The sequence below is a fragment of the Corvus hawaiiensis genome, chromosome 8 (genome assembly GCF_020740725.1).
Source record: "Corvus hawaiiensis isolate bCorHaw1 chromosome 8, bCorHaw1.pri.cur, whole genome shotgun sequence".
In the NCBI taxonomy this organism is placed as follows: Eukaryota; Metazoa; Chordata; class Aves; order Passeriformes; family Corvidae; genus Corvus; species Corvus hawaiiensis.
The window spans coordinates 30143142-30167039 of NC_063220.1; the positions used below are offsets into that span (position 1 = coordinate 30143142).

The following is a 23898-nucleotide window of genomic DNA, read 5'->3' on the forward strand; positions in this document are numbered from 1 at the left end:
TACATCCATGCTGTTCCTCAGGAAAGGGAGTTGTTTGTTTTCTTGTGTACCTGGGAGAGCATCTGTGAGTGATTCCTCCTTTCAATACTGTTTCTGTTGGTAAATATATAAAGTATATTCAGCATACTTAGGGAGCATAAAGTCTTATTATTTATGCCTATTGTCATCATCTCTGTGAAGGAGAAGGTTTGTATTGGTAGTGGTGTGCACAGTCTAGAACTGTAATAAGATTTTATCTTCTTTTCAATTCATTTTGTATGCCTCCTGTCTTTTTTAAAATATGGAAATATGACTACTGCCATGTAATAAGAAAAATGCTCAAATATTTAGCAAAACTAGGACTAGAATTTGGGTGTGCTGAGTTCACAAAATGTGTTCTATGAGCAGACCTGGCAAAGAGAAGGGTAACATGAAATGTGAGAAAGTTGAAGACTGAAAGGTGCCTCTTTTCCCAAAAAGGAGAGTAGGGTGGCTCATACACCTTGACGCTTAGTTATTCAAAGCTTGCAGGCTGTTCTTAGAAATTATTGCCAGCTAGGTACCTTTAGAGCTGTCTGGGGGGTGCTGCTAGTGGAGCAGCCATCTGCCACTCCAGAATCCTGGCTCTCCTTGAGCTGGCATAGTACCTACTTTGCACTTCTTTGGTGGATCAGCCAGGAATGAGAGCTGAGCAGAAGAGATGTGAAAGGGAGAAGTGGAGAATTCCCAGAGGGATCTCAATGTGAACATTTTCTCTGTATAGTGGCCTTTAAAAAAAAAAAAAGGTGTTTGCTTAGAAAAAAACCAGAAGATTAGAGCTATGAGAAGCAGCACACCTGCCCCTCCTCTCCAGCTGTGCAAGACATAAACCCCTCAGTTTAATGTGGTGGTCTGCCCGCTTCTTTCTACCCTTTTCTTTTTGGCAGACATCCCCTTTTTTTTGATACAGTTAAAAGAGGTTCCTGATGCACAGCTGGAAGGCAAGGCTTTGACACCTGGGGGCAACAAGGCTTTTAATGTTACATGAAAACTGACAAAATTAATGGGGGAAAAGCCACCACTGAGGTGTGAGCACAGAGATCTGACCCAGGTGGAAGCTGTTTTTACCATAACCAAAGAAGAGGTGACAGGAAGACCAATGATGTTAACTGTAGCACCTGCTGGCTGCCTTAGCAGTAGCAGACTCAGTCCAGTGGGATGCCTTTCAGGGTGGTAGCTTTAAATGTCATTTGTTTCCTTTCTTTTCTTTGTAGTTTTTCTCTACATATTATTCATTGTAGCATGCAGAACTGTCTCCTTTTCAGATAAAGTTTTCTCCTAACTATTATCTGATTTAAATGAGAATTGACAAAGGAGAAATCATGACAACAAAATTTTACCCTTGATTATCACTCAATTACATCAGTTCTTGTAATATCCCAAGCTGCTAATTTTACAGTTTCTTAATACAGAAACTGAAGAATATTTTTTGTTGATAGGTAAACAAAAGGAGAAAGATCTTTTTCCATAATAGAAGACAAGGAAAAAAATCCTTCAGACCTTGCTTAGAGATCATGACCAGAAAATATCTCTCTTCTATTCCTTTTTTCCTTAAAGGACTGCTATGCTTGTATTCATAGGTAGATGATCATGGACTGGTATTTATAGGTGGGCAGTTATGGATGTCATTTTAAGTGCCCACTTTTCACATGGCAGCCATCTTACCATTCTGTTATTACTGGTGAATATTCAATAATAAATATTTCTCATTCTATCTCAGCTCCTCAGGTACACTACAGAGAATCATTCAAGTCCATCCTGAGTCCTTTCACCCACAGTTTTAGCATAGACTGTCCAGTTCTTCAATTTTTTCTGTCCCTTGGTGGTCTGTACCAAAGTCTTTGGTACTGTAGAAATCAACTATTTCAATTCCAACAAGCAGCTATTTTTCTATGTTGCATCCTGGGGCTATGATATATTGGAAGAGCAAAACAGAGGATCTGAAAGGGCAGTGGGGGAGAAAGCAAGAGGTTCAGTGATAGGCACAAGCTGTTTGGCTTCTTCTGGCTATTCCTGTACAGAAAGGTATTTTGATAGATGTAAACCAGCTGTAGTTACTCTGCAATGTCTTTAATTTTCTCTGTTGATATTTAGTTTGGAAGATAGCAGCAGCAGTGTAGATGGACTGATTGACAGCAGGAGGAATTTTGTTTATGTTGGCTGAAAGAAAACAATGAGAGCACAAGAAGCTCTTAAATTAAGATACCTTTGTTCTTTGTAGCATGCCTTTCTTTGTTTGCATGCTTAAGCATGAAAGGCCCTAGTCTGAATTATTTATTAGGGCTATATATAATAGTGTTATGCTACAGTCACTGAACAAATCATTAATTTGTACATACAAGGTATCCCCATGTCTCTTAGAACAGGCCTTACACCACTGTCCTCTGCCCCTGCTCACTTTGCTGCACCAACAAACTGTGGGCAGTAACTCGGGTTTGCAGAGAAGAGCCTGGGGCTGGGGACTACACTGCAAAAACAGTGGAGGAAGGGGTGGTAGATTGGTTTGGCTGCACTGCTGACTCGTGTGTCGTTCTGTCCTTCCGTTTGTGTCAGGATGTACCCACGAAGCTGGTGGCCAAAGCTGTTCCTCTGCCCATGACCGTGCGCGGGCACTGGTTTCTGAGCCCCAGGACAGAGTACACGGTAGCAGTGCAGACGGCCTCCAAGCAGGTCGATGGCGATTACGTCGTTTCGGAGTGGAGTGAAATCATCGAGTTCTGCACCGCAGGTAACATTGCTGAAGGATCTCTACAGGCTGGAGTCAATGAATGCTGGCTCTGCTGCCAGGCTGGGCTGCTCACCTGCCAGTGCCAGCTGTGCTGGTAGCCTTTAATAGTCACCCCTGGAGACTGGAAATCGAACTTTAGGCTTTGTCTGTGCCAAGGTTTGCACGTCAAGCAGAGGCAGCTGGACTGCCCTTTTCTTGCGCAAAACTTGGCTGTCCCAAAGTGCTGTGCCTAGCACCACTGCTTGTCCCAGGCTAGGAAAGGGCCACTTGTGTGCCTGTTGCTGGCTACCAGCACCTGTGGGGAAAAGGTAGAACAGCAGCTCCCTGACAGCTTAAGACATTCTGCTGCTCTGTCTTCTCTGCATGCTGCAAAGCCTCAGCACCATCCACACCCCGTCCCAAGGGTCACTTTGGCCTGCCTTTGATTTATAAGGCTTCCTTTGAATGCTCATGATCTGCTGCCACTGTGCATGCCTGTCTGAAAGCTGAAGACTTGAGGCAAGCTCAGTATGAATCCCATGTTGGTTGGGAAGCCATTTAAGCTGGTTCCTGAGCAATCTTTGTTCATTCTGTCATTGGTTGTTGGCTCACAACGAGGTATGTTGTAGCAAACAGTTTGTCAACTGATAGGAGCCAGAGAGGGCAGTCCTGAGCTCTGCTGCAGTCCCAAATAGAGGGAAACCAGCTCTAGCATAGGAATTCCTAAGCTGAAAGTTGCTGTAGGCTTGCAGAGTCTTCATGGGGGAAGGAGTGGGGAGAATCACAAATGCCTGCTCCTACCCTTTGATTTGCTTGTTGCCACTGTTGAAAACTGGGGGCATTATGTGATGTGTATTACTCAGTAAGACTCAGTTCCCAATTTTCAGCCTGCATGTCTCTGTGGCTTTTGGAGAGTGTTGTGGTTTTTCCTGCCCCCTGTGCTAGCAGTTTGTCTTTCCTTTCCAGATTATTCAAAAGTTCACCTAACACAGCTATTGGAAAAAGCTGAAGTGATTGCAGGCCGTATGCTCAAACTGTCTGTTTTTTATCGGAATCAGCACAAAGAATACTTTGATTATATCAGGTAAGAAACTAAACATAGTCCTTTGGCAAATTAGCGGAGTAATGAAAATAGGTAAATGGAGACAGCTGTGCTAAAGCTAGGGCAGAATGTCTGTATGCTTTATAGCCCATTCAGAAAGAAAAGAATAAAGTACAACTCATTTCTTTTACCTTGCTTAAAGCAGAACTTCCATTAGGCAAAAAAAGTCTGTGTTTTGAAACAGAAACTGAGGTACTCATAGGGCCTCCAGCCTGATTAAAGTATCTGTAATCATAATGGATAGTTTAGTAGCCAAATATTTCTATTGTACTGAGAAACTGAGAGTGAGGTGACTGAGAGTGGGAGTGTACAATGGTGTGCATAGGCATTTGCCTGCATGAGTTCCATCTCAAATATTTGCTCTCCACGTACAACCATCTCATTTCCATAGCCAAATGCAATTATATAGACTCTGCAATCTGAATGTTAATTTATAGATCATGGGAGGAGGGAGAGGGAGTGATGTTTAGACAGTGTTGCAACACCATGCTTCAGTTGGAATGAAAAAGCAGGAGAGCTGGAGGTAGGTTCCCTGTTCCTGTTGGAGACCCAGTGTGCCCTCCCACACACGGCCAGAAGTGTCAGTACAAGAGAAAAGCAGACTTTTTGATAGAAGGGGTCAAAGCTCATGTGTTGAGTGAGCAGGAGCAGCCACACAGGGTAACCTTCCCCTGTTAGAAGAAACATGGATGAGAGGTAAGCAGTGTGTTGGAAGGCTGCTGCACTGACTATCCTTTAATATTCATCAGGAGATGGGGCTCCTGCTGGGCCATGTAATTTCAGTTTTCTGTGAGTGTCACACTAGTACCTGCCTAGAATGGAAAGGTTTTAAAACAACTCCAGGCAATTCAGCTTCAAAGAACAGACTCCACCATCCTTGGCAACATTCCTACTTTGTACTCATGGGTATCTGATTTATTCCAAGAGTGTATTGTATATTGCAGGGCATGGGCTTGCTCTTCCCCTTCTGTGTTTCGGAAGGATTATTTTATTGCACATAGTGACAAAAACTCAAAGTGAGTGCAAAACTCAGTGGAGGTAGAGAATGAATTGCAGTTGTTGAGGCTCTTTGAGGACTTCATAAACCACTGCTGCCGTCCTGGGCTAGATACCACATACCACAGAAGGGAAATGCCTGTGCTGTTTTGATTCTCTTGTTGCGTTGTTTTCAGCTGTATAATCATAGTGTATCTGCCTTTGTGTTCATTAGTGCTGAAAATTGCCACTGAGGTGCATTTATAGCTGTGGGTTTGGCTTTGTTCTGCCAAATGTGACTCTAATTGATTGCACACAGTATCTTTTCCCCTTCTTCCTGTTAAGGTCTTTCTTGGTTCGACACCAATAGAGATGAGTTTGTTTCAGTGAGCTGGAGACAAAAAGCTGTGTTTTACCAGGCCAGTGGGAAGCTACACTACCAGTAACTGGCTGGTGGTTACCTCTTTTGATTGGAAATTGGCTAATACAGTCACAAGGGCTAATCCTTCCACAAAACACCCTTCTGCATGTTATGTTAAAAACCCTAACCACATGCTTCCTATTAGGGAAAATTCCTTGTCAGCATGCCTGCCAATGGTCTCTGTGGTGTCATCACTAGTACCCAGCCTGGAAAAGCTCTGGTAGCATCGGCATGCAGGCAGCTGTTCCCGGTGCTAAAGGAGCAGCCCCTAAATGGAGGGTTTGAGATGTGAGCTCAGAAGGGGTGTTCGTGTCACTGCAGCTTACCTGGGCTGGGAGTGCCACAAAGCAGCTCAGATCCCCTGAAAGGGTGACCTATAATTAGCCTAATTGGCCACTGGATGTCAGTATCTTGCCACAGAAATGGAACAGACTTTCTCGGAAGGAAGCCTGACTTTTCAGTTTGCCGAGGTTCCAGGTGGTTATTTAAGCTCATTCAACTTTTTTTCTTTTTTTTTTTTTTTTTGGTTTTTTGTTTTTGGTTTTTTGTTTTTCTCTCCCTAGTAATCTCTTCAGTCATAAAATACTGATTATACCCCCCACTCCAATGGCATATGAAATAGGGTTTGAGGCAAAACTAGGTAGTATTTGAATGGCCCAGAAAACTTTTGAAATGTATCTTAGAGTAAAATAAAGATGTGCTGCTGAGGAGATTACAAATAATGAAAAAAAAATAATCACAGTTGGAGATATTATTGAATTGATTTAGAGCTGTTTTGTACGCACACACTGAGTTTGTTTGCTTTGACTGCTACCAAGCAAAACCTTCTTCCACACAGCACCATTTTACATGGACCTGGTGCAAGTTAAAAGCAGAGAGAGAACAGTCTTTCTTGGGTAGTTTCCCCTCTCCTAAAAGAAAGAAATAAGGAAAAGAAGAAAAAAAAAGAAAAACGTAAAAGCAAAGCAAGAGAAGGATATAAGAATCTCCAGCCCCACAGCCTCATGCATTTTTAGTCTGTCATATCAGTGAGTTTAAAGGCATTGTTCTAAGGGTGCCTAGCAAATACAGTGTTTGCAGGACTTGCAAAAGGGGATGGTTGCCTTTCAGGTATCATGTGGTTGAAGGTGCAAAGGGAGCCAAAGCTGCCACTGGGGCACTTCCAGAGATGTGTGGGGCACAAGTCCTGGGGAACACCCTGCTATACGTAAAATCTCAGGTGCTAAGGAGGATTAGATAGGGTATTTTGGAGTGTTCTCCTAAATTTAGCAGTCTAATGCTGCTGAGTGCACTTTGGGATTTGGGGTTTTAAAAATTCACTTGTGCATTGTACATTTCTTTTCACTGGAATGAAATTGAGCTAAGTTTGCAAAAAAAAAAAAAAAAGTTAGTCTTTCTTTCCCCTTAGGATTAGCGACTGCAGAAGCTGGATACCAACCAAAGTGGAAACTAACCAAATTGCCTAATTCTCTGTGCCCAGCTCTGCTCTGATTGAAGTCAGCAGTAGACCAATTAGAATTGAAATGATCATTTGAGGAGAAAAAAGACAGTGGCAGACAGTACATTCCTTCCTATTATCTCTCTGAAAAGCATCCTTCAGAAATAACTTTCACTGGCAGTTTTCTACATGAGCTATATACTGCCTATGCTAAAAATACATATTAACTAACAGTATATTCAACATATGGAGACTGACTTGCAATATTCAACATATGTTTATTGTTAGAAATGTAGTGTAAGACTGAACAAATCAGCTAATTAAAGATATCTGTGGTTTGGGGGCTTTTTTTGTTTGTGCTTTTTTTCCGCCTGCATGTAATACCCAGACAGCTGACAGAGAAGGCAGCCTAGAAAAGCAGATTTTCCCCTTGAGCAGGAGTGATTCTCACTCTTCCCAAGTCTGATGTCACTTGATTTTCTTGGTCTTAAGACCATGACACTAACCACAGCCTTCAGTTTAATGGTTTTCCTTTGTGTCCCTCCAGTCCTATTTCCAAACAGCATGATGTCCTAACTTCCCACTTTTTCTTTACCATGTGTTACAAAATAATCAATACCAGTCCTTCATTTGTAGAGAGCATCATGGGAATGCTATGCAGCCCTCTGTTAAGGATAACAGTGGCAGCCATGGCTCTCCAATCAGTGGGAAGCTGGAAGGCATCTTCTTTAGCTGCAACACTGAGTTTAACACTGGGAAGCCACCCCAAGATTCACCCTATGGAAGATACAGGTATGAGATTGCAGCTGAAAAACTCTTCAACCCAAATACTAACTTGTACTTTGGAGACTTCTACTGCATGTACACAGCCTACCACTACGTCATCCTCGTGATCGCCCCCGTGGGGTCACCAGGAGACGAGTTCTGTAAGCAGCGCCTTCCTCAGCTAAATATAAAAGATAACAAATTTCTGACCTGTGATGAAGAAGACGGGGTCATGGTTTACCATCATGCCCAGGATGTTATTTTGGAAGTAATTTACACTGATCCTGTGGATCTCTCCCTTGGCACAGTTGCAGAAATTACTGGTCACCAACTAATGAGCTTGTCTACTGCAAATGCAAAGAAAGATCCCAGCTGCAAGACCTGCAATATCAGTGTTGGACGCTAAAACTTCCCTCCTTCCTTAGGAGCCTTCAAACCTCTGTTGCCCATTTCCATAGAGGGTTCTGTCGGAAGCATGCACATGCCGCTGTCACCAAAAGCAACCACCAGTCTTCAAAATCTCCAATAGCCTTCTTAGTACTTCTTCTCTCCCTCTCTCCCTTCTGTTCCCCCAATGCTTTAAATGATTAGAAATCCTGGATTTCTTTCTGGCAACCATTTATACCTAGATGCTGCAAAAATTGTTTTCTGTTTCTTGCCAAACATAACAAAATCCTATATAAACTGCTTTAGCAAAATAAAAATAACGGCTTATAAATGGTGTTTAAATATGCATTCATTTTAACTACTGAACAAGTACTGGGATAACTGAAGAGCATGAAAGGTTGTAATTGCAGCATGATTTGAATTTCAGAGCCTAGAAATGTCAGCACTTCCAACGTGTTGTTTGACAGTGTTATTTATGTTATTTATATTAGCTAACTGAAAACAGAAACTGTGTCTTGACATAATAAATATAATAGAAAAATATTTTATTTGTATCATTGTATAAAATATTATACAATCATATAGAATATATAGATTACATTTTAATATCAATTGTATACATATGTCATTAAATCATTTTCCCTTATCAAAGATGTAGTTTGTAAACTTCAAATAGCTCTGTATCTGTTCCTGTTGCTCTAGATGACTTTAATTAAAACAGATTTATGAAGACCATTTCTGATTCATAAAAGTTAAGTTATAAATTATTAAGTCAGTACACTGAAACAACAAATAGCTGCAAAATAAAAAATTCCTTTTTTTAGTGTTCATATTTTTTCCTCCAAACTACTTGAAGATGTGTACATCTTCCAAATCATGCCATTACATACATAAATACAAACATGGTACATAATAGGCTTTATAAAATCAAAATCTTCTTACCAAGATAGAAAACAGGTTGCTTATACTATGTGGTCAATACAAAATGGCAGGTAGAGCAAAACACTAAACATGATTCAACTGGTTCCGCTCCCCTTTTTTTTTTCTTCTCTAAGTAATTCTTCCCTCCTTTCTGTCTGGGCTAGGTATTTCCCAGAATCCCTGCTTTTCATTTCTAGTACAAAACCTGCTGATAGTCCTTGTATTACTAGTCCACTTTTCACACCAATGGCCTATCACAAACAGTGACAATTCTCCTTAATATTACGAAGTGTGGTGCTCTGAAAGTTAAGAAAGATGCGTAATTCCAATGGAAAAATAACTATTTATAACCTTATTTTCAGTAAACAAGAAGTTTAGCAGTTCTCATCAGTTAACTGTGACACTCATATACCATGTACTTCATCTATCCAAAATATCTTAGCATAATGCAGTAATCTAGTCCTGTTTTTATATATATGTGGCAATTTATAACACAAGAAGTACTTCAACGTTTTACAAAGTGCATGCGCCTAAACAAGCTTTGGTAGTTAGAGAAGCGAATGTTATAGCGTCAGGCAAACCAAAGTGCAAAGGTTAATAGAGAAATCAAAACTAGCACGCAGTTGATCTATTTTTACTGACTTTTAAGTTCTGTGAGCCAGGTTCTGTGAACAACTGAAAAGGACAGCAGCCAGTACCTCTGTTCTATCTCTTCTCAGCAACCTGTAGCTATTTCATTTAGTCAAGCACTTTCTCTCATTTCTAAAACATAAAATAGTTCCATGTGGCAGTTGTGTTCTGGCCTTTTCTTGCATAAGCAGCATCAGTCTGCTCTACTCCCAGCCCTGGCACTGGTTCTTCCTGTGCACCTTTCTTTGAAGCCACTGGAATTGAATGGCAACTTTGTCTTGAAAGCTAGAGTATGTTCCGAGTTTTTCCTTCACTCAAGTCATTTCTTTTAATCTAGTGAATCAAGACCTTGAGAGCCAACATTACTAATTAATTATAGTGCATGTTAATTCTGGAAACGAAGTGTAGCACATTATCATGTACTAAGAAGTACTAAAAACCTGTAGAGCACTTCCTCACACTTTTGGAGCAGGTAAAACTGAGAATCTACATTACTTCAATGTCCTTTTAATTTCTTAACATTCTCACAGTGCACTTCAAAGCTTTTTCAAAAGGAAAAATATATACTATAGTCCACTCACCCGTGCTTAATATTCTTGCATATTGCTGTCCTCTCTCATCCCAGCTATTATAATTGGTAAAGTGCATCAAAAATCTCAGTGTGTCAAATAATTGTGCAGCAGACCAAGACCTGTAAAATTACTTTCTCTTTTTCAACATTTGTTTGTTTGTTTGGATTTTTTTTTTTTTTTTCCCTAGAGAATAATATCACAGCATTGCATTCACTTCAAATCGTTTTGGAAATATCATGCTTACTGATGAGAACCTCTAGGAGCCTGATTTTGGCTTTTGTGTGCTTGTATTCAGAGTATTCCTCAGCCATTGGCACCCGATCTTCTTTCTGAGGACTCCTATGAAAAGCAAATAAAAGCACCATCACTTTCTATGAGTAAGAAGAGAAACAGTCTTAAAAATTAATTCTGCAACAACTGATAAGGATTGGATTTTTTTTACTGACTTTAAATGACTAAAGATAATTTGACAGGGCCAAAAAGCTCTAATATACAGAAATAAAATAATATTTAAAATACTGAGTTTTCATATACAAGACAACTTTCTTGACAGCTGTGGAAGCATAACTACTTGATTCTCAAATATGCAGAGAAATCATAACAGTGCTTTGAAAACTGTTACCAGTTACCACTGTTATCCGTGCCCATATCCTCCACGGTTTTCAACAAAAAAGGTTTGCCAAATGAAGAGGAGGAAAAACAGAGTGAAAAATGGCCAGTATTTATTCTGGGTAAAAGAAACAGAGGCTTCTGTTTTTAAAATCTCCTGTTCAAAAATGGCCCAACTGCCAAGTGTATTCCCTGCAGACTGACATCCTCAGAAAGAGTCTTTTAGCAGCCTCCCTTCAGCTCAGGGAATATCCTGTGCTGGGGTAGGGTTTATACCCACTGCAGGCGTGTCCTGAAAGATCCCCAAATCCAGGCTTTCCTCACGGATGACCACATTCTGAAGGGACTAAGCAGGGAGACAGATGGACATCTCCAGAGACCAGACAGCTCCAGGGTATTTTCCAGCCCTTAGGTGCGCAAGCCCCTTTGGCCAGCTCACCCTCGCAGAGACAAACACCCCTGCCCAGGACCCAAAGGGGATAAGAGAGGGCTCTGTTGAGCTGCTGAGTTACCTTCCTGTCTGTTTGTAGAACTGCTCCTCAAACTCTCGAAGAGCCTTGCGAAGTCTCTTCTTATTAGCTCTTGTTTCTCTGAGATGTTCGAGCAGAACAGGCCTGTGAAACAGAGACAAGAACATGAAGCCCCATTTTGCTTGGAAGGATTGTAAAAGCCTTGGATTTGGGTAGCAAAGAGTTTCTGCTCTGGGGCCATGGCAGGCACTGACCAGAGCCCTGAGACATTCCACCACACTCCACACACAGCTGTGCTCCTTCCGTTTTACTGGTATTCCAGCCCTTCTAATAAAGTGAAGGCAGAGACTCTGGTCTACAGGGGGGGAGAAGCATTTAGGACCGAGTCATGCTAGTGGCTTTAATTCTCTGTGGAATTAATGGAGTTGACAGGCTCAGCACCTCACAGGAGGAAATACTGTAACTGAATTAAAGTCAACATCCAAGCCCTGCTCCTGTTTGCAGCTGTTCCCAATCATTACTGTGATGCAGTGGAAAGGCTAGTGGTACCCAGAAGCATCATTTTTGGAGGCCATGTTTTAGCTAGCGTTCAGAGAAAAAGGATTTTAAGCAAAGAAAGAATTCTGTTATGACATTTGCTCCTGGTAATTTTTTTTTTTTTTTGCATAGTAACAAAATGCATGGAAAATATCTTCCCACTATTTATGAGCAAACTATTGCACACATAGTTGAGTTACATAGAAATCTAAGTAATTTTTATTTACTCTCAATTGTGTTAGACTCTAGTTAGCTTCATTTATGCATCTAAGACCTCCCAATCAAAACACAAAAGAAAGATACCATCCCCTAAGCTTTGAGAACATATCTGTTCCTGGAAGGCACAATCTTCAACAAGTTACCTTTCTCTTCCTAGAGCTGGCACAAAGCTTTTTGAATAAACAGCTCAAACCACAGGTATGCTGCCCAAACAATGAATCTCCTTCTCCCATAAGAAAACACTGAATCACTCCTTTGGTATAGAATATTCTTATGCAACAGGTATGGCTCATATTTCACTTACAAAGTCTACATGAAATGTTTTAAAACATTTGGAGAAAAAAAAGAGAGAACTTACATTGTTGCCTCATGTAAATTGGACATAGACAAGGCTGTCTGCCTGTAAACTTTCTTTTCATCGAGAGGTGAAATATGTACAGGCTCACTCTCCTCCTGAGAGTAACACAGGTGCTCTTCAACAGGGAAGCAAGACATTGGACCAGACGATAACTCGTGGCTGCTTTGAGAATGGTCCTCATCTGAGTCTTCCTCCTCCTGCTTGGGAAATGCAAAACATTATTAAATTAATTGTTTAAATTACAACACTTACAGCTAATAGTATGACAACATAAAGAATTAGGATCTGACTTCCTGGATGTATTCATTGAAACAGATTATACTAGGTCTACTTGAGGTTGTTCATGAAAGCACTCCTGGGGTCACTGGGTTACTGTGTGTTGCCCACCAGGAGTAAAAAGGATGGAAGTTGGCCCTGCTCCCGAGTATCTCCAGCCAACAACTTATTTCTGTCTGCCCAAAAGCCCTTATACATGGCAAAGATTTAACTAACATTCTGTATTTATGTAAGCAGTGCAGTCTGGCTGGAACTTGCACTCCTCTTATATACCATCTACAGCGTGCATTGTATCCAGATGTTCTGGCTGCAAAAAGAGTTGGAGGGAGACATTCCACAATTTTATAGCTACTAACGTTAACTACTAAAATAGACTGATATTGGTGTCTTGCTCACATTCCTCCATCCTCAGAAGAAAATTTGAGCTATTGAAACGAAAGCTTAAACATAAAAATGCCATAGGGCAAAGCTCCTAACAAGTAACACTAAGGAATTTCAGAGAAATTTTTCAATTAAATACCCATCTGTAAATGTGTAAAGCTTTGCACTGGGATTTTTCAAAGAAATGTAAAGTTACACTGTCATCTAAAAAAATAATAATAATTTTTAAAATCAACCTAGCCCCACTTACTATTAAATTAGTATTTTTGGTAGACGTGATAATTAACTTCCAAGTAGCCGGATTCCACTGCCTTCACCCACTATGAGACCAGTACTATTCCATTAAACCAATATATTATTAAAGTACTACAAATTGCATTTACATGCTACATAATTGATAAAAGCATTGTTGATAAGATATAGAAGTTAGATATATTGACAGCAGAGTCCTTCAAGGAATGTATTGCAGATGTTTGCCACGATGGAAAACTAATGCCAGCCTTTGGTGTCTTACCCAGCCCACTGAAGTTTGTGCCTCAGAAACTGCTGCTGTACATTGGAACTTCTGGCATGCATAGAAGTTGCATTTTACAGAACATTTGCTCTGTTTGAAATATCAATACCCTGTGTTAGCCTATGAGCAGTTTTTTGGACATCAGTAGTTCTATTGCTGCCAAAGTGACATACAGGTACAAATCAAACGCAGTGTTTTGTATGTTTCCTTGACAATGGGTGAATTTTTCCAACTTACAATTGTTGTGATCAAAGATGGAGCAGCAAGAAGTTTCTTGATAATTCTGTATCTGTCATAAAGAGGCTTCATGAGACTCTTTTCTTGCTTAGTTACCTAAAGAGAAATCATAACAAAACATTGCCCTCAAAAATTAAAAAAAAAAAAGTAAATTTTAAAGGTTCTTAATTTCTCCTGTTAAAGTGAAAAAGGTATTAGAAGAGTATGAACAGATGTGTATTTTGCTTCCATAGATATTCCATGGGAACTGTAATTTAATCCATACAATTTCTAAAAAAGAAAATGATAATCTGTTTTCTAATGGAGAATACCCAGTGTGGTTTCCTCACTTTCTTGAGCCACACTGCCTAGGCAGAGGGTAAATTATTCTCTCCCTGAGGCTGCTGCTAGAGCAGTGGGAGTTCAGATGTGCTGCTGCTGTGCCTTGCGTTGCCAGCTCACCTCCTTAGCTGTGATGACAGCAGCAGGAGTGCCTCAGCCTGCCTGGGACAATACACTCATGGGCCCAGCAGGATGGAGGAGAGTGCCAAGAACACGGCTCTGCAGCCTGCACATGGGGCTGGCTCCACGCAGGATTGCTCCATGCATTCCTCACCAGAGCTGCCTTCCACAGCTGGGATTTACCATCTGCTCATTTACTTTGTTCTAAGTCTTCCATGAGCACTTGAAGCATGGATTTGGAAGAGAATATTATTTTAAATCAGGTGTTAAGAGCCTGGTCCAGCCACAAATGTTCAAAAATACAAAAATAAACCTTAGGGAAACTAGCTGTGCTCTAGATTGACTTACTGCATTAAGGGGGGAAAAAAAATTAGCAAATTCCTCAAGGAAAAGAAAACAAGACAGCACCCCTGCAACCAACCAACCACACCACCACACCCCTCCCCCTGCCAAAGTAACATTTTTTCCTCCCTGATGAAATGTCCAAACAGGGTCATGTGCACACTTGTCCACCATCAGCCTCTGCTCATCAGCTCCCACACCTATGAGCACCCTCTGGGTGCAATTTCACTGATTCTTGGCACTGCAGAGAGGCCCAGGTGTACCCGCTCAGATGAGTGAACACATGGCAGGTCTGAAGAGACACATACTGGCTGACAGCACAGACAATAGCCCAGAGCTGCTCAGACAGACAAATGCCTGGTGAGCAGGAGCAAGGGGGACAGTAGGCAAACCCAGAGTGGTGTCACTGCACGTGTCTGGCTGATGGAGTGCTTAGGGACCACTTCTAGAGCCACACTTCACTGCAGAGTGTTAGGGCTTGCCCATTCCAGCCAGGCCACTTCTCTTCCCCAGGCGTCATGTTCCATTTAACTACTACACGTAAGGGCTCCAGGGAATGCCAAACAAGCCAGAATAGATCGGGTTTTGCTTTAAACCTGGTCAGTGGCCTCTTTCTGGCCTTGTTCAGGTAAGTCTGGATAAAGATGGTGCTGAGCCACACCAGACATCAGCCGGGCACGTATCAGCCCCAGCACATTCCACTGTGTTTCAGTGCTGCTGTTAGAGAGCTGCTTCAGCCCTGAGAAAAAACATCCTCTCTGAACCCTGTGCTACAAAGGTGCCCTGGTATTCTCTTTTCTGTCTCTGAATCAAGTCTCTTACCTCTACATAGCACAAATAATTTCTTTTTTGTTTTCCTTCTTAGGAAGCATAAGTTCTTCGTGCCCTTCTTGTATACTCACTCCATCCCTCAGCTCTCATTCCAAGCCCAAAGAAGATGAACAAAAATGAGATCAGAATGATCATACTTATAACAGCTGACATATTTTTGGACAAATGCTGGTCCAGTTCCCTTTTCCTCTACCACAACTACTACTAGCCAGAAACAGAGACAGTCACAAGAATACAGACAGTGATATCAAAAAGAAGTTCCTCAGCTGTGTAGACAAATTTTCAAATCATCATCTCACCAACTAAGGCATTTTTTTGGTTTGCACCTACATTCAGCAAAGGAGTCCCTTGAAGTGGTTTTAATTAAGAGTTTAAGTCCTGCTGTGTAGTAAAGGCAAAACACATATGTCAGGTCATGTGATTTTGTAGTTCATGTCTCGGATGGTGCCCTATATAAAACCTTCCTCAGCTGATAAGCATTCTAATCATACATGATAGCAGAGCCAAATCTGCTGTGAATATGTAGTCTTCCAACTTAATCATCAAATCCTGCATTTTTCAATCATGAAGAGAGATACAGAGCCACTTTTTATTTTACTTTAATTTCTGACATATAAACCAAATTCATCAGTATCAGGCAATAACATTTATACCTGAAAATTAGTTTGAAATAACTAAAATTATGTTAACTGTGTAAAATTCATCTAAATATATTTAATATACCAGTCCAAAAATATTGGTTAGAGATGTTAGATAATTTTTAATTTATCTGTTTTTCCATGGCATACTTACAGGTTGTCCATGAATACTCTCAAAATATAGTAGACATTTCTGAAGATTGATTTTTTCCAAAGCCATTTGCTTTTTTGTCATATCCTATTTGAAAAAGTTATTTATAAGATTGTGAGTCAGGATTTCATGACATGGGTACAGGTACATATCTGTTTAATAATCTCTTCTTCCCAGACAAACATTAATAATGAATTCTATTTCTGTCTGCACTGAGGTCAATGGGGATTTGGCATTAATTTAGCAAGAAAAAAGTCCAAAATTACATTACGTATATATTAAATATGTTTAGTTGCAAAAAATGAGAACAACCACCATTCTAGATAAAGTACTCAGAAACATGGAAGAATGCAGAGAGGACATTCCTCAACTTTTTAATTATTCATTAAGAAAGAGAGATAGATTTGCCTTGGCTGATAAGGAATATAGAACAGAAAGATTCAGCAATGCAAACCCAACCCATTCATGGTAAATAGCTTATATCTGTTCAAAAATTGCAATATGAATCACTGGTACCAAAAGAACATTGATTTCTCAGTGTTGGTGAATGACCAGTATTTGTACAGGTGTCTGCTGTGGGGAGCACACCATGTAACAGGTATTTGTCTCCTCCCTTTCCCCAGCAAGATCTGCTCCTGACACCTGCGTAATTTCACCTGGGCCAGAACACCAAGGAAGGAGCACATGAAGTGAATGTCATTTCCCACAGTCTCTGCCAGATCACAATGGAGCTGCCTGAATTAGGGCCCAGTGTTCAGAGGTGTGGGGGAGATGAAGTGATGTGAAGAACCCTGGACTCGGGGGCACACACATACAGGGGACCTTTCTGCAGAAAGCTGATGACGAGGCAGCTTTTAGTGACAACTTGGAGAAATGCTTTCACTAATTGGACCCTACTTTTAAAAATATATCGAGCCTTGAAGAAGTGACACCCTTCTAATATTAGAGCACCTTGCTATTAACTTCAAGAGGAGCAAAACCTATTTTGTTTGATGCTCAAACGCAAAAACAGCGCAGAGCCATTAATCAGAACTGCTAACCACATTTTCCTAAAAGGTCTGCATGAGTTAATCACTGTAAAATCGTCTGTCATTCATGTTAAAAGATGAGCTGCTAACTAGAATGCAGGAGTATTATAAATTAGCTAATTTGTTTATTTATTGCTAGTTCTGCAATTAATACAAGGTTAATTCTTTCAAAAACTATTAAGGCTGGAGCAGCTGAATGGTTAGGAAGAAATGGGGTGATCATTAATATTGATTTTACACAAGAGAAACGATCTCAACAGGGCTTAGCATTTGAGCCTATTTCATTAGCTCCTTTTATTAGCAATCTCAAGACAGGTTGGTATTCAGCTAAGTTTGAAATAGCTGATAATTTCAAAATCAGAGAAGGCTGCTGGAGTCACAAACTGCAGAATTGTCTGAGACATCTTAGGACTGTAGGCTACATACAGCAGCAGAAAATGCAATGATAATTAAATAGAAACACTGCTTCATAGCCAAGGAGAAGATGAAGTTAAGTGGGTCAGTGATGAGAAAACAGATACATAAAGGGAACCAGCCTGAGAAAAGCCTTGGGGGACAGGCTGCAAACATTCAAACAGAAGGCAAAAATTTGCCACATATGAAGAAAGACAAGGGGGACTTCACCTAAAGATAAGGTAGTAGTTTGGTTTTCATAACTTGGAACAGAGGCACACAAAATGCTGTATACAGTTATCTCCTTTACTAGTCTGTTCTGTTCCCTGCATGCTTATGCCTTCAAGCTCAGTGTTGTTTTTCCAGACAGAAAATACAAACTCTGGGGACAGAAGAACAGACAGTCCAGTGAGGGCTGGGCCTGCCTGGACCCTGTCAAAGGCAGTGCTTTGTTTCCCTGCAGGCACAGAGTCAGGTTCCCAGGGCCTTAGTCTGCCACTAGGGGATGTGTGGCGGCTCATTACAAAGCAGCATTTAACACAAAATTAGAAAGAAAAAGTTTAAAGAAAGGCGACGAGTGCCATGACACCTCCATAGAGCGGTGCCAGTTCCCGTCAGCCGAGGTCAGGCCAGCTCCGAGCCTACCCCGCTGGGAAGGGCTGGTGAGCCAGAGCTGGGCAGCAATCGCAGCCCCAGCCACCGAACACTCGGACTGGATTCAAAGTTGGGAGCTGGGTCTTGGGTTTGTTTTTGGGGGGATTTGGTGCACCTTTTTGAGTACTACGATTCGAAGTGTGTTTGTTTGCCTTTTGTCTCCTGAACTCCTACATTCATGCTCTTAATCTTTATTTTTTTCTAAAGCCTTGTACCTAAACCCAAGGTGAGCTATTACATAAATCACCGTCTCCCTGCACAAGGAGCTAGTGACACAAACAGGTGTAACAAGTGCTCACTCCTTTGTGGGTTACTGAGCCATTCACAGGCCAACCCCAATTTTCTCTGTGCCTTCTCATTCAATACCTTTACTCACAGGCTTGTTTGCAAGAGGGGTGTTTTGTTCTGGAAACCACGTTCTGCTGTTTCCTATTCAGATCTTGTGGTTTGTGCTCTTTAGACATACTGGGATTTTACTCTGCACCTTTCTAAGGACACATATTCTCTCATTTGTGTTTCAGCAAGGCTTTAGAGGCTTTCCACAGTGACCTTCAGGGGAGAACTTGGCAGGCTGTTATGGAAATGCTATCTTTGCTCAAAATAACTAAATATCAAAAAAGAAACGTTTAGCTGCTATTTAGCTTACTATTAATCTAGCTCAGATTCTAGTGCAGGATCTAAATGTTATATAGAAAACAAAATGTTGCACATAAATATATCTACAGTAACAACAAAGTTGTTTGTAGCTGAAATGAAGCCTTTGATCTTTGCTGTTACCACAGATATCCTTGATTCATTTCACATCGTTAGTGCCACAAATCTCATTCTCCCCCAAAAGTCCAGGATGACTCATAATCAAAATCCAATCTTTTTAATGTTATGCTTAGGGAGCTACTAAAATATACCATTTTGAAATAGATCAAATTGATTTCATGTTATTCCTGCTCAAGCCTCTGTTCCCCAGCACTTTTGGATAACTATTACCAAGCACCTTTGCTAACAGATAGTTTTCACAACACAAGTTCTCTCCACAAGAAAACAAGAAGAAAATTAATAAGATTTTTTTAAAAAAAAAATATTGTCATGTGCAAACATTTAATTTACATTGCTTCATTGTCTGTGAGAACATTTCAAGTCAGCGCTGCTATATCACAGATTTAGAAGGTTTTCTTGGAAAATCAGAAGTTTTGAAAAATTGAAAAATGAGTGGGACAGATACCCACACCCAACTTACTTTTATAAGAAAGTTTTTTGGACAGGATTTCCTCACAGGCATCTGTTTTGGTGTCATCTGATCTCACTCCATTAATAAAAAAAAATAATGACTGAAAATATTATCCTACAGTCTGCACTGTTGGTATTTTAGGACTATATGCAGAACAGCAAGGTTTTGTTTCCTTTTTTTGTTTTCTGGTTATGAAACTCTTTTTCAATTTAATTTTTCTTTATAAAAAAGTAGCATATAAAAAGAAACAATTGAAAAATCAGTCATGTATGCAGAGCTCAAGATCTGAGAAGCATGGCATTGTTATGCACAGTCCTGGTTTTTATTTAGCAACTAGTTGTTTAAGAACCAAGAATAGAAGCAAAACAAAAATTAAAAATTACCTCTGCTGGGTACGCTCTGCTACTGAAATCCACTCCGAATAATTTCTTAGTTCTCACATAGTTTAGCATTTAATTCTTCACCCTCTCACCCCTTCCCCTTTTTCGTTCACCAGCCAAAGTCTAGACCTTACTGTCAACATTTGGATTTTAGGTACCTTTGAGGGCAGAATTTATTGTCTTGCTTGGCTGTAATGGCATCAGGACAGCAACATCATCTGACAGCAAAAACAGCCCCCTGAAAAGTGGGGGTTTGGGGGGTACGTATTGTTTTAGAGAACCCTATAGTGTGCCAGGAATGTGAAGGCACAGCTAAATTTTAATATATGTACTAATTTTAAAACAAAAACTAATTTCCCAGCCAAGCAATCACGTTTCACAGACTATTACTCCTACATTCAGAAGAGAAATTGAGAACGTGGAAGAGCAGAGGCAGGATCAGCACAAACATACAAGGTCAGGAGAGCAAAGCAGTCTGGGTGGTTGTGCTGTCCCTGTCACCTCAGTGCATGCTACTGACTGTGCAGAGGCTTTAGCATTTCTCAGCTGCGAGGGGACCTTTATCATCAAAATATCTTCAGGAATGTTTTTAGTCACACAGTTTCTGTGGACTCAGGGTGCCTGTGCTGTCACCATCTTCAGTACACCAGGATATGCAGTTCTGGGCACACAGCCTCAAGTCTCTCACACTGCTGGCAGGGTCCAGCAGTGCCTGGCAAACAGATTCACATGTGCATCTCTGAGCAAAAAATGATTAGCACTGCTTGAAAAAGCCTTCTGCACCTCTGCACCTGAGCAACTCTTCTCAGAAGAGTCACTTCAGGAAGCTGCACTAGAGCTCCCACCTCACTACAGAGAAAATGCACTGCAGCGCCAGCAGACAGAGGATGTGCACACCCTGAGCCAGCCACACACCAGTATCTGCCTCAGGTGAGAGAGTTCTGAGGGAACAGCCATGCTTCTTAAATACCTTAATAGTCTCAGGAAGGTTGAAGTGTTGCCTTTTCTCCTTCAGTCGTCTCAACACACTGTCCATGGTTTCCTCCACGGAGGGAGCTGGTTCCATGCTTGTGGCCTCCTGTGTGCCAGCCTCTTTAGAGGTCCCACTGCTTTCACTGTGCTCGTTTCTTTGGGGCGCTGTGGAGCTACAGTTTTGCTCTTCCGACATTCTGAGTTTCAGCTCTGAAAGGCAAATTGCATGGCAAATAAATAGAATAGAAATATTTGCAAAGCAGTTTCCTCTGACACTACTAGGAAAAAACACACCAAAACTTTCCTGCTTCTTGCACACAATTATTATTGTACCACACACATGTAGGAAAGTAATTCTGCCTCCCTTTAGCATGTAACATCTTTTGCTCCCTAGAGCAATTTAAACTGTCCCTTCCCGTTCCAGAGGCCACACTGCCATGCCAGCCAGGTTGCTCAAGTGGCCCTCACAAGGAGAAGCAGCCACTTTCTTAAATGACTTTCCTTGGCAGAAGAACACCTGAGCACCCCAGCAGAAGACAGAAGCTTCCCAGTCAGCCGCCTGCGTGGATGTGATAAAGTGTGTGACTGTATTAACTTGACACCCAGCCAAAGCCCCTGGAGCTCGAGGGACCTGCACAGAGCAACAAGGAAATTGAATTAAAATCTGAATTAGCTCCCATAAAACCAGACTTCGTTCCAAGCATATGCCTGTCTGGTGAAGGACCTTGGGCAAGGCAGGAGATTGATGTCTCCAACTGTGTTAAATTTGTTGAAATCCATGCAGAAACAGTAACATAATTTTTTAGCTGTGACAGTCTGCGGATATAGGCCGGTTTTGTGGTGAAAACCAGTAATTTTTAGTAAACCCATAGAGTTAGAAAGGATAGACAAGCCTTGCATACTTGAAGAAGGACCTACAAGCATTTGAGTGTTTTCCATTGCAATTGTACTTATCATGTTAACCTCATGGATCTGGCTTCACTTGAAAGCAGTGCCATTATTCAGGATAATAAAAATCAAGGGTTGTCACAGGATTGAGGCATTTGGGGTGTGAAAGTGAGGCTGATCTATGAAAGCCAGACCCTCTGGATAGGAGAAGCAAGGGTTGAGTCAGAGATACAATTTTCAGAAATGTAACCATGTGTATTGGCCATTTCTTCTCATTTGTCCTTCCTCAATTTGCAACTCAGAGTTCAAGGGGATATAATACTTGTGACAATAATAATCATCATCTTCGTCTAGTAATCATACAGGATAGTACTCAAGGGAGAACTTTCCAGAAGAAATTTACTGAAAGATGGGTTTCTATTTCTTTATTTACCACAATCACGTCCTCTATATCTATATTATTAGCTATATCCAGAACAGAAATGAAAGATAATAATACAATTTATTTAGTAGTGAGAATCCATTTATAACAGGGCAAAAAAAAAATTAGATAAATTATAAATAGCCTTTAAAAATAATCAATCAGTCTTGGCTACAGACTCCCCAAGGGAAAGCATGTGATACACCCACAGACATTAATGGACTGGTATGCAGACAGTCAAGGGCAAAACCTGATCCTGAAGGCCAAATTTAATATCAAGGAAAGATCTGGTTTTATGATCAAAATAAATAAAATCCTTAAAGATGTGTATCCTCAGTTTTAAAGAAAGATTTGCACCTACATTTGTGCTATTAGAAGGAAACTTTTAACTTCTGTGTTTCAGACTCTCATAAAAGTAGACAGAATAGCATCACCCTTTGCATGAATGTTTGTAATGATGAGGGAGAGACGATGGCTTTTCCCCCTTCCCCTTTCTAGCCTTGGTATGAAGGTTGAACTGGCTCACTTTAATCCCTGCTTTCAGGAATCAAGGTAAGTCATATCACATAATATCTTTGTTGCCATGGGACACTTATTGCCGCGCACTGTGAAAAATAAGCAGAGCAGTGAGGTTACAAAACTGACTTTAAAATGTTCCAGGTACACTCCCACTTCCAAAAGCTTCAGCAACAAAGGGACACAACCAGCTATTATGTACCTTTGAGCTGCTTCCGACCTTTGGCCAAAGCATTCATCCACTTCAGAACTTCAGGATTGGAAGTCTTGTCACCATGCGAAGGCTGAACGCAAAGGAAAATGGAAAGAATGTAAAGAAACAGAAGGAGCTGACAGTAAAAGGATCACACAGATAAAACCCTCCCTACCCCCAGTGTGCTACAAAATGTCCGGAGTTCCGACTGCACTCTATCAGTGTCATGCAGAGCATCTGGCTTGATCATGGCATTAATTTGTCATGGCTTAGCTCTCCCCGTTGTGACACAGTGCTACAAGGATCTCAGTGTCATGTCTCTGATCCCCAAAAAAACCCAGCAATGAACGTTTCAATCTCTGACTAATTGGATAAATAATCTCAGTGACTTCAAAAGGATTGATCAAATACCTAATTTTAGTCAAGTTCCTAAGTGATTTCCAGGATGGTAACTGAAGCTCTCTGTCCCCTGCAGGAATAAGCCCTTGCTTCAGGACAGGGATTCTCTTGGGAAACAGCATTTTAAAAATTTCAACTGACCTGCTTAATTAATCAAATGAAAAATCCCGTGCAAGAGTGATTTCAAAAGAAACAAACAACAAAGGCTTTGTATATCAGGGGGGTTTTTTGCATTTAGAAATTGCCTCCAAATTAAAGTGAATTTACACTGAATCTTCAGAACTCAGATAATTAAAATGGCAAAACAGTTTTGTAAAATCAAGCTTCTGAAATAATTTCTTTTCTGGCCATAGTTAGAGGGTTGTTTAGGTATGAAATTTTGCTCCTAGGAGCATAGATGACCACAGGGCCATACAGTTCACAAGTTTAAGTTTTCAGTTATTAATGGGATTACAAGGTAATACATAATTTGCTTAATTTTAATAGAGGCAGAAAATGTCACAAACTTCCCTGTTTCATGTTGTACACATCCTGAGCATCAGGCACATTTTGATACTCTTATACTGCACAATTCCCAGCACAGTGCTCACCACTGACCTCAGATAACCCCCACAAGTTTTATTTCTCCGATTTTTGCCATCAGCTTCAACTGAGCCCCAGGCTTTGGAGGTTTACAGGAGTCTGCCTGAATGAAGGAATCTGCACAGCAGAACAAGTTTCCAAGCAAATGACTCCTACAAAGTGAATAAGTAGCTTTTCATCTTTTGCACCATTTTATTTCACAAGCCGGTCAGCCGTGTTTCACTGATTCACACTTCTCAAAGATGGGTATTTTACAACAAGGGTAATCCAAAGAAAATGTAAATTAGTCTCAGAACTACTGCATACA

The 23898-nt window shown here is 40.8% G+C and overlaps 2 protein-coding genes across 11 annotated transcripts in view; one reads left to right on the forward strand and one right to left on the reverse strand.

The window, feature by feature from the left end:
* The window catches only part of PHYHIPL (phytanoyl-CoA 2-hydroxylase interacting protein like), a 58164-nt gene extending 49616 nt beyond the window's left edge, over positions 1-8548 (forward strand). For both annotated transcript variants that reach the window (XM_048310520.1, XM_048310521.1), the window contains exons 3-5: positions 2572-2746; positions 3692-3809; positions 7298-8548. In XM_048310520.1, the coding sequence (XP_048166477.1) occupies positions 2572-2746; positions 3692-3809; positions 7298-7832 (828 nt within the window). In that variant the 3' untranslated portion in view covers positions 7833-8548. The remainder of the gene's footprint in view (positions 1-2571; positions 2747-3691; positions 3810-7297) is intronic.
* The window catches only part of FAM13C (family with sequence similarity 13 member C), a 115588-nt gene continuing 100031 nt past the window's right edge, over positions 8342-23898 (reverse strand). For 4 of the 9 annotated variants that reach the window (XM_048310510.1, XM_048310516.1, XM_048310512.1 and 1 more), the window contains 7 exons: positions 22620-22701; positions 20591-20802; positions 15944-16027; positions 13538-13633; positions 12130-12329; positions 11058-11159; positions 8342-10275 (listed from right to left, as the gene is read on the reverse strand). In XM_048310510.1, the coding sequence (XP_048166467.1) occupies positions 10152-10275; positions 11058-11159; positions 12130-12329; positions 13538-13633; positions 15944-16027; positions 20591-20802; positions 22620-22701 (900 nt within the window). In that variant the 3' untranslated portion in view covers positions 8342-10151. The remainder of the gene's footprint in view (positions 10276-11057; positions 11160-12129; positions 12330-13537; positions 13634-15943; positions 16028-20590; positions 20803-22619; positions 22702-23898) is intronic. The other 5 variants (XM_048310511.1, XM_048310519.1, XM_048310514.1 and 2 more) reach the window with 3 other exon arrangements.